This window comes from Neopsephotus bourkii, unplaced genomic scaffold (genome assembly GCF_033783945.1).
Source record: "Neopsephotus bourkii isolate Nb327-2 ecotype Australia unplaced genomic scaffold, CSIRO-AGI_Nbou_v1 NB_1807, whole genome shotgun sequence".
Classification (NCBI taxonomy): Eukaryota; Metazoa; Chordata; class Aves; order Psittaciformes; family Psittacidae; genus Neopsephotus; species Neopsephotus bourkii.
The window spans coordinates 57,939-67,494 of NW_026902280.1; the positions used below are offsets into that span (position 1 = coordinate 57,939).

The 9,556-nt window shown below is 67.9% G+C and overlaps 2 protein-coding genes across 7 annotated transcripts; one reads left to right on the forward strand and one right to left on the reverse strand.

Moving 5' to 3' along the window:
• Window positions 1-412: 412 nt before the first annotated feature.
• LOC133206552 (translocon-associated protein subunit delta-like) lies at window positions 413-9,463 on the forward strand. 6 transcript variants are annotated; one of them, XM_061342617.1, is made up of 20 exons: window positions 413-481; window positions 832-883; window positions 1,314-1,432; window positions 1,513-1,621; window positions 1,705-1,792; window positions 1,871-1,958; window positions 2,056-2,162; window positions 2,316-2,475; window positions 2,562-2,587; window positions 2,789-2,924; window positions 3,121-3,360; window positions 3,512-3,609; window positions 3,741-3,848; window positions 3,924-3,993; window positions 4,080-4,172; window positions 8,452-8,570; window positions 8,659-8,733; window positions 8,809-8,898; window positions 8,992-9,057; window positions 9,298-9,463. In XM_061342617.1, exons 1-20 carry the CDS (start codon window positions 442-444, stop codon window positions 9,400-9,402), a joined length of 1,989 nt encoding a protein of 662 aa, XP_061198601.1. In that variant the 5' UTR covers window positions 413-441; the 3' UTR covers window positions 9,403-9,463. The 6 variants fall into 6 exon arrangements, with proteins under 6 accessions (XP_061198601.1, XP_061198602.1, XP_061198603.1 ...); XM_061342618.1 differs by having other exon boundaries at window positions 2,349-2,475; XM_061342619.1 differs by having other exon boundaries at window positions 2,376-2,475.
• Window positions 4,680-7,723, reverse strand: LOC133206553 (isocitrate dehydrogenase [NAD] subunit gamma, mitochondrial-like). Its single transcript, XM_061342624.1, has 12 exons — window positions 7,595-7,723; window positions 7,145-7,186; window positions 6,439-6,536; window positions 6,256-6,368; window positions 6,120-6,180; window positions 5,911-6,043; window positions 5,624-5,757; window positions 5,456-5,558; window positions 5,230-5,376; window positions 5,049-5,143; window positions 4,904-4,964; window positions 4,680-4,814 (listed from the first exon to the last, which is right to left on the reverse strand). Exons 1-12 carry the CDS (start codon window positions 7,667-7,669, stop codon window positions 4,734-4,736), a joined length of 1,143 nt encoding a protein of 380 aa, XP_061198608.1. The 5' UTR covers window positions 7,670-7,723; the 3' UTR covers window positions 4,680-4,733.
• Window positions 9,464-9,556: the final 93 nt, after the last annotated feature.

A 9,556-nucleotide genomic window follows, 5' to 3' on the forward strand; every position in this document is an offset into this window, starting at 1 on the left:
GGGAGCCAATCGGGGTGAAGCGAGAGCGCAGGCGGAAGCGTCACTTCCGGAGCGCGAGGACGGTGGGAGGCCAGGTCCTGCTGAGGCTCCCGTCAGCTCCCGGCCCGCGCTCAGCGCCGCCGGTTCGGGGCCCAGGGGGCCGGGAGGCGGAGGCCGGGCTCCGGGGGTCGCTGTAGGGCGGCGATAGGCGCCGTAAAGAGCCGGGTTGGGGGTTGGATGGAGATTCGGTGCCGTTAAAAGTCGTTTCCAATCCCATTGAGGCGCCGAGAAGAACGAGGTAAGGGCGCCAGGTCCTGCGCGGTGCCGTCTCCATGGCGACCGGTGGACGGGAAAAGGGGCGTGGCCTCGGGTCCGGGTGTGGCTTCCTATTGGTCAGTGGGCGGGGCCACCGTTAGCGGGGCGTGGAGGCGCAGAGGCACGAGCAGAGCGGGCGAGAGCGGCATGGAGCTGCGCGGGGGGGCGGCGACGGGCGCGAGGACCGGTGGGGAGCTGGGGATAACGGGAAGGGGGGGGGGGGGGTGAGGGGATCATGAGGGGGGTTGGGGGTGGTTGGGGGGGGGGCGAGTCTCAGGGGGGGTCCTGGGGGGAAAGTGGAGTCTTGGGACTGGGGGGAGTCATGAGGAGCAATGGGGGGGCGGAGGGGGGGGTAAAAGGGGGTCGTGGGGTTATTGAGGGGGGGAGGGGAAGGGGGGGTTCTGGCACATGGGGGCCGCATTCGGGGGGGCTCTGATGAGAGAAGGTGGCTCCTGGGGCCGCGGAGGAGGGAACACGGGGTCATTGTGGGGCTGTTGGGGGGGGGGGGCGCTGATCATGCCCCCCCCCCCCATCCAGAGAAGAGGAAAAAAAAGCGCAAAAAGGACAAGAAGCGGAAACCGGTGCCACGGTGAGGGGGGGTGCGGGGTTCGGGGGGTGGGGGGCAGCAGATCCCGACACCCCCACAGCCGTCTGTGACCCTCAGTGACAGCCAGCTATTGGGGGGGGTCTCTGTGTCCCGGGGGGGGCACACGGGAGACATCAAAGGCCCACTGGGGGGGGGGGCACGATCCGGGGCCACCCCTCCCCCCGCCGTGGCTATTTTTAACCGCGCGGCCCTGAGGTCAGTTCTATTTTGAGGGGGTGATGTCCCAGGAGGCCTCATTCCTCCCCCCCCCACCCCCCGGCTGCAGCGTGGGCCGTTCCCCCCATTCCCACTGTGGTATCACCCTGTGCCCCCCCCTCCCCCCCCTCCAGCATGGGGGAGACCACTGAGGAGACCCCGGGGGAGGGATGCAGGGAGCTGGAGTTTGGGTTCCTGTTGTGCTTCCCCCCTCCAGGACCCCGACCCCCCCTGAGGACGCATCACCGGAGCCCCCCCACCCCCTGCCCCTGCTCTCTGAGGGGTTGCTGGGCTTGGATGAAGGGGAGCAGGAGGACCCCCGTGATTACTGCAAAGGTGGAGGTGCCCCATGCGGGGGAAGGGTGCTTAGGGGGACAGCACCCAAGGTGATCAACCCCCCCCATAACCCCCCATAGGTGGGTATTACCCCGTGCGCATCGGGGACCTCTTCAATGGGCGCTACCACGTGGTACGGAAGTTGGGGTGGGGGCACTTCTCCACCGTGTGGCTCTGCTGGGACGTCCGGTGAGTGCCCAAAGGGGGGAACCCCCAAAGGGGGGCGTGTTAAGGGGGAGTCCCCTCAATCCCTCTGTCCCCCCCCCCCATAGGCGCAAGCGGTTCGTGGCACTGAAGGTGGTGAAGAGCGCGCCACAGTACACGGAGACGGCGCTGGATGAGATCAAGCTGCTCAAATGTGTGAGTGAGGCCGGGACCCCCAAATGGGACCCTCAGACCCCCCCCCGGGTCCATCCACCTCCCCCATTGCCCCCCCAGGTCCGTGACTCGGACCCCAGTGACCCGAAGAGGGAGAACATTGTGCAGCTCATCGATGACTTCAAGATCTCGGGGGTCAACGGTGTCCGTATCCTGCTGGGGGGGGGGTTAGGGGAGGACACCCCCAGTGTTCACCCCATGGGGGGGGTCTCAGGCAGCCACACACTCCTTGACCCCCCTCCAAGACGTGTGCATGGTGCTGGAGGTCCTGGGCCACCAGCTCCTGCGCTGGATCATCAAATCCAACTACCAGGGGCTGCCCCTGCCCTGCGTCAAGAGCATTGTGAGGCAGGTGAGGGGGTCCCACATCACCCCTTATCCCCCCCATTTCTCCCCGTATGTCCCCCTCAAATCCCCTTTACATCCCCCCACATCCCCAGACCCAGGTGGGGACCCCACCCCCCCCCTCGAGCCCCGTGGGGACCCCCATTGTGTTGGGGCGCAGGTGCTGGAGGGCTTGGACTATCTCCACACCAAGTGCAACATCATCCACACCGACATCAAGCCTGAGAATGTGCTGCTGCGAGTGGGGGAGCCCTTCGTGAGGCAGCTGGCGGCCGAGGCGGCGCGATGGGCCCGTGGGGGGGAGGCTCCCCAAAGCGCAGGTACCCCCAAACCCCCTCCGGTGCAATGGGTTGGCCATGGGGGACCCCTCTGACACTGACACCCCCCCCGCCGGTACTCTTTGCAGTGAGCTCCGCACCACAGGATGGACCCGTGAGTGTCACATACGTGTGCCCTGCATACCCCTCACACTGCTCCTTGCACACGCGTGTGCCCCATGCACCCCTCTCACTGCTCCTTGCACACGGGTGCCCCCCCTGCACCCCTCTCACTGCTCCTTGCACACGGGTGCCCCCCCTGCACCCCTCTCACTGCTCCTTGCACACGGGTGCTCCCCGCGCATCCCCGCCCCAGGAGCGCCTCTCCCGGGCCCAGCGGCGCCGGCGGCGGCGGCAGCGGCGGCGGCAGGGCCAGCGCCTGGCCCAGTGCCTGCAGGACCTGGAGCGGCTGCGGGAGCCGGGAGCGTCGCCAGGGGGCGGCGGTGAGAGCGGTCAGTGCGGGGGGGAGAGCCCCATAGAACGGTTTGGGCCTCCCTGGGGAGCTATGGGGGGGGCTCCGTGAGGGTCTGAGGGTGTCGCTGGCGTTTGCTCCATGAGGCCATTATGGGGGGGGGGGTATGGGGACCCCTCATTCCCCATTAGGTTTGGGGGGAGCCTCAGGGGTCTCTCTCCCACCACCCCCTACAGAAGCTGCAGCCCCGGACCACGAGGAGGGGGGGGGCAGCCCCCCCAGCGGCGCCTCCTCCTCAGGGGTTCACACGCTCCCGGCCGGCGGCTCCAGCGACGGCCTCTCGGGGGGCTCCTGCACCTCGGGGGGGCCCCTGGCCCGGCGCCCCCCCAGCCCCAGCTCTGCTTCCGACTCCCTCCTCACCCCCACATCCAGCTCCCTCATCTCGGGGGGCTCGGGGGGGCCCCCCGCCCCCCTTGGTGAGTAGAGTGGAGGGGGGGTGGGAATGTAGGGGCACCGAAGGGTACATGGGGGGGAGGTAGGGGTGGATATTGGGGTCTTGGGGGGCATCAATGGGGGTCAAGGGGCTCTTGAGGTGCCCCCGCTGATGTCCCTGCTGCTACCCCGCAGGTGGGGGGCTCCTGGGGGGGCAGGAGAACCCCCTGGACCCCCGCTGCGCCCCCCGGCTGCGCATCAAGATTGCTGACCTGGGCAACGGCTGCTGGGTGGTGAGGGGGCAATGGGGGTCAGTGGGAGGGGGGACTGGGTGCCCCCCCATTTGTTTAGGGGCACCTTGGGAAGAGCTGGGGTGGGCAGGGGGGGGCCCTGTGGGTAAGGGGTGAACTGCGGCCCCCTCCAGCACCGCCACTTCACCGAGGACATCCAGACGCGGCAGTACCGGGCGCTGGAGGTGCTACTGGGGGCCGGCTATGGGCCCCCCGCTGACATCTGGAGCACCGCCTGCATGGTGAGGAGCCCTGCCCCATGGCCTGCCCCATAGCAGGCCCCACAGCCCCTCACAACCCCGCTTTGTCCCCCCCAGGCCTTCGAGCTGGCCACAGGGGACTACCTGTTCGAGCCCCATTCAGGGGAGGACTACAGCAGGGACGAGGGTAGGCGGGGCCTGGAGAAGGGGCGGGGCCTCTGGGGGTGTGGCTGAATGTAGTGGGCGGAGCTCCAACCCCCTTCTCCCCACCAGACCACATTGCCCACGTGATCGAGCTGCTGGGGGAGATCCCGCGTCACGTGGCGCTGGGGGGGCGCTTCTCCCGCGAGTTCTTCAACCGGCGCGGTGAGGGGCGGGCCCAAGGAGGGTGGAAGGGGCTACAGAGGGAAGGGTGGGACCAGGGGCGGGGCTAAAGTGTCTGGGAGGGGCTAAGCGAGGAGGCGGAGCTAAGAAACAGGGTTAGGGTAGGGGAGGAGCTAAAGACGGAGGGACCGTTAGGGGCGGGGCCTTGAGGGTGTTGCCAATCGCGCGGGGCGGGGCTGGGGAGCCTCATGGAGCAGGGGGGGCTACGGCGATGCCCACGGCCCTGACGCTCCGGCCCCCCCCTCCCCAGGGGAGCTGCGGCACATCCGGCACCTGCGGCCCTGGGGGCTGCGGGCGGTGCTGCAGGAGAAGTACGAGTGGTCCCGGGGGGCGGCCGCCGCCTTCGCCCGCTTCCTGCGGCCCATGCTGGCCTTCGAGCCGGCGCGGCGCGCCACGGCTGCCCAGTGCCTGCGCCACCCCTGGCTCTGCTCCTAGCCCCGCCCACAGCCCCGCCCCGCAGCCAATAAACGTGCGGGAAGGCAGCTCCAAGGGGGTTTATTAGGGGTGTGGTCTCGTGGTGTGGGCGTGGTCCTGCTCAACCAATCAGGCGCGGGAGAGGTGGGAGATGATGCTCTGGACGGCACCCGAGGTTGTGCCCTGTCCCCCGATGTCGGGAGTGTGCGTCTGGGGGCGGAGCCAGGCGATGGGCGGGGCTTGGTGGTGCTGCCACACCAACGCGAGGGCGGGGATTGGTGGGGGAGGGTGGGGCTTACCCGTGGATCGTCCAATGAGGCGAGTACGGCCTGGCGGATAGCAGTGGCATAGCTGTGCAGCCTGAAAGGGTGCCACGCCCCCATCAGGAAGCCACGCCCCCAAACACATGCCCCAGTAGCCCCCCGCAGTCGAAGCCCCGCCCACCTGAGGTGGTCCAGCATCATGCAGGCAGCGAGCAGCGCCGCCGTGGGGTTGGCGATGTTGCGGTTGGCGATGCTCTTGCCCGTGTTCCGCGTCGCCTGCGGGCAATGGGATAATGGGGGTTGAGGGGCAGACCCCCACTCACCTCCCACCAGGGCCTCCCCCCATTGCCCCCATGACCCACAGTCTCGAACACAGCGTAGTCGTGCCCATAGTTGGCCCCAGGGACGAGGCCAGGGCCTCCCACGAGCCCCGCGCAGACGTTATTGACGATGTTCCCATAGAGGTTGGGCATCACCATCACGTCGAACTGCTGCGGGCGCGACACCAGCTGGGGGGGGGGAGCAGAGCAGTCAGCGTTGGGGGGGGCACTGGAGGCAGCGCAGGGGGCAGTGGGAGCAGAGTCCTACCTGCATGGTGGTGTTGTCCACGATCATGCTCTGGAAGCTGATCTCTGGGTATTCTGCCGCTACCTCCTTGCAGCACTGCAGGAAGAGCCCGTCCCCCAGCTTCCTGTGGATGGGATGGGTTCAATGGGCTCCAGAGCCCCCCTTTGCCCCCCATCCCCACACACGTACATGATGTTGGCCTTGTGCACGGCGGTGACGGAGCGGCGCTTGGCGGCGCGGGCCAGGCCAAAGGCGTAGTGAGCGATGCGGCGCGAGCGCCCGGCAGTGATGATCTTGAGGCTCTCCACCACCCCGGCCACGCTCTGCGGCGGAGGAGGGGGCATCAGGACAGGGGGATGGGGCTTCGGGGGCGGAAGGCAGAGCCTAAGGGGGCTGAGGGGGGCTTGGCTAGAGATGGGCGTGTTCAGAGCCATGGGGGTGCGGCCATGGCAGTGCCCCCATGGGGCTGGAGTCACCTCGTGCTCCAGGCTGCTGTACTCGCCCTCAGTGTTCTCCCGCACGATGAGGATGTCTATGTCCCGGTGCCGCGTCTCCACCCCGGGCAGGCTCTGGCAGTGGATCACGTTGGCGTAAAGGTCCAGGCTGGTCCTGCCCCACCACAACACCCGGGTCAGGCTCCGTGGTTCCCCCCCCCCAACACCCCCCCGCATCCCTCAGCTCTCACCGAATGAGGTTGTTCCGGGACTTGTGGCTGGGCGGGAGGTTGTGGTTGGTCTCAATGTTCCCTGGGGAGGGGATGGAGCCGGGGGTCAGGAGGTCCCCAGAGGTGCTGGGGGGGGGATCCCCAACCTCACACTCACCCTTGATGGCGACGCCGTTGCGGCGGATGGCCATGATGGCGTTGTGCACGTCGGCCTCCGGCGCCTCCGCGCCCACACGCACCTCCTCGAAGTCCACGGGCACACAGGTGTGCCTGGGGGCAGCGGCAGCCATGACACCTGTCTCCTCCATGGGGGGAGGACGGGAAAGGGGGGGGCACCCACCTGAAGACTTCCTTGACGTGAAGCATCAGTTCAGGGCCGATGCCATCGCCCGGGATCAGAGTCACTGTGTGGCGGCCGCCGTACTTGGCAGGGGGCGGCTGTGGGGACACCGGGGCGTGAGGACCCAGGTGTCCCAGTCCCCATGACCCCCTCCTCTTTACCGCCACATCTCCCCCCAGTCCTCTGCCTGGAGAACCCCCCCTCATGCAGACCCATGCATGCATGCACACCCCCCCTCCATGCTCTTGGGGTCCCCCCCACCCTGTTCTGGCCATACTCACGATGCTGGGCTGCTGCGGGGGCAGGCGGCCGTGGCGTGCGGGAGAAACGGGGGCAGTTAATTCACGGTGCCGGCACACAGGGAGGGGATGTGGGGGGAACGGAGCCCCCCCAGAACACACACACAGCAAGAACAACGTGCAGCCCCCCCCGTGGGCCCCGAGCACCTCAGCAGGAGCCGCTCGGAGCCCCCTCAGTGAAGCCCCCACCCCAAAATAGGGGTCACAGCTCCTTGCTGTGCCCCAGAGAGGCCAAAGGGGGGCCCCCAAACCCACCCCATCCCCAGAAGGGAACAGGGTGGCCTTGAAGGGTCCCCTCCATCCCACCACAAGGGCGCACCCCAAGGTCTCTGTGATCCACCCCAAGTGTTAGAGGGCCCTGGGGGGCCGGGGGTGGGCACGGTCCCCCCCCCAGACAAGGCACTTACAGGTGGGAGGTGGCGCCGCTCAGCATCATGGGAAATCCAAGCCTGAGGGGGGACTAAGAGGTCACAACCGGGAGCTTTCGCCCCCCCCAGCGACCCAGGACCCCCCCAGGTCAGGCACATGGCCCAACCTCCCCTAGAAACATCAGCCAATCAGTGCGGAAGCCGCTGCCCCTACGCGCCCATTCACTGAGGGCACAGCCAATCAGCATTCAGCACCACGGAGAGCTCCACAGCGGCAGCCAATCAGAACCCAATCCGCTTGACAGTTACGCCCGCCAATCGCCGCGGTTCCGCCCAATCAGACCGCCGCATTCCGCCCACACATCTCCATCCGCAAACCGGCCAATCAGAGCGCAGCATCCACCGCCCCCCCTTCCCCCCCCCCGGGCCCCCGCCGCGAGGCCGAGCCCTTCCCGCCGTGCGTCCCCCCGCGGCTCCCCCCGCACTCACCGGGCGTGGCCACCGCGGGACCGGGACTGGGACAAGGACCGGGAGCCGCCGCGCTGCCCGCAGCGCCGCCGCCATCGCTGATGCCGCCTAGCCGCTCTCGCGAGACCTCGGCACCGCCAAGCGACAGGGCGGTGGCGGTACGAAATCTCGCGAGACTTCCTGCGAGACCCCGGAGCCCTCCCTCATGCCGCCGGCAGCGCTACACAAGTCGCGGCCGCCATTTTGTGCCGGTGGCACCCGGGCTTGGAGCCGGCTCCGCGGCTCCGCTTCGAGCCCGTTTTGGGGTGAAAACCGAGCAAAAACGTCCAAGAGAGGCCGGCCCCGAAGCCGGTAGCTGTTGCCATGGGAACGCGCAACGGTGCCTCTCTGCGCATGCGCCGGGGCGCGGCCTTTTCCCGCACCACATAAGTCGCAGCCCCCATTTTATCCGGTAGTCAGCGCCATCGCGCATGCGCAACTCTCGGCCCCGCCCGTCACGGCGCTCGGGCCACGTCTCTCGCGGTATAGGCACCCGCGAACCTTAAAGCTCGCTCCCCATTGGCCGCAGGGCTCTCGGCGGCCCGCCTCCCTGACGCTGATTGGTAGGGAGGCGGTGGCGGGCGGTGCTGATTGGTCCGCGGCTCGACCGTGAGGGCGGATAGTAGGCATGGCGGTGCTGGCGGTGCTGCTGCTGCTGGCGCTCGGTGCCGCGGGTACGGGGGAAGGTCCGGGGGTACCGGAAGCCTATGGGGGGGTCCCTGGGCCTGTAAGGGGCGGAGGGGGATCCCGGTGCACTGGGGCCCTATGGAGGGGTTGCGGGGGCGGTGCCGGCGGTCCTGGTCCCGGTGCTCACCGGCTCCCGTTGTCCCCCGCCGCAGCGGAGCCGTGCCCGGAGCCCACGATCGTGCCCTCGTACTACACCACCTCGGACGCCGTCATCTCTTCCGAGAGCGTCTTCGTGGTGGAGATCTCTTTGGCCTGCAAGAACGGCGCCCAGGTGAGGCCCCCTCCCCCCCGCGATGTGCGTCAATGGAGGGGCTCCCGGTTCGCCCCCTCCTCACTCCGGTCCCGTTCCCCCCCCGCAGAACGTGGCTCTCTACGCCGATGTCAACGGGAAGCAGTTCCCCGTCACCCGCGGGCAGGATGTGGGGCGCTACCAGGTGAACCCGGGGTCCCCATAGGGCGCTAGGGGGGGGGTCTATGGGGTCAGCGCTCACTGCACCCCCCCCCCATAGGTGTCGTGGAGCCTGGAGCACCGCAGCGCCCAGTCGGGCACCTACGAGGTGAAGTTCTTCGATGAGGAGTCCTACAGCGCCCTGCGGAAGGTGGGGACCCCCCCATGGCCCCCCCCCGGAGATAGGGGGGTGATGGGTGTCCCCAAACCGGCTCTGAACCCCTTTCCTCCCCCCCCCCTTTAGGCTCAGCGCAACAACGAGGATGTGTCCCGAGTGCGGCCCCTCTTCACTGTCAATGTGGACCATAGGGTGAGTTGGGGGGGTCCTGTGCGGCTGGTGAAGGGGGTTTTCTTGTGGATATGGGGGAGTCCATGGGTGTTTGGGCTGAAACTGGGGTGATTTGGGTGTGTTGGAGGGGGCTTGGGTGACCTTAAAGGGGAGGGTGTTTTGGGGTGTGTTTTGAGGATGGTGTTTGATGGGGCACTGGGGGTGGTTAGGTTTTGGGGGGGTGCGGACCTGCAGTGACACCACCCCCCCACGTTTCTATAGGGTGCATGGAACGGTCCCTGGGTGTCAACCGAGGTGGTGGCGGCCACCATCGGCCTCCTGGTTTATTACCTGGCTTTCAGCACCAAGAGCAGCATCCAGGCATAGCCCCTCCCTCAGTGCCCCCCCGCGGGGGTCCCACATGTCCTGGTGAGAATGGGGTGTCCCTAACATTGACCCCCCCAAATGGGGCACCCCTATCAATACGGGGATGGGGCTGAGCAGTGAAAAACATTGGGGTGGGGCTGGGTCTGAATATGGG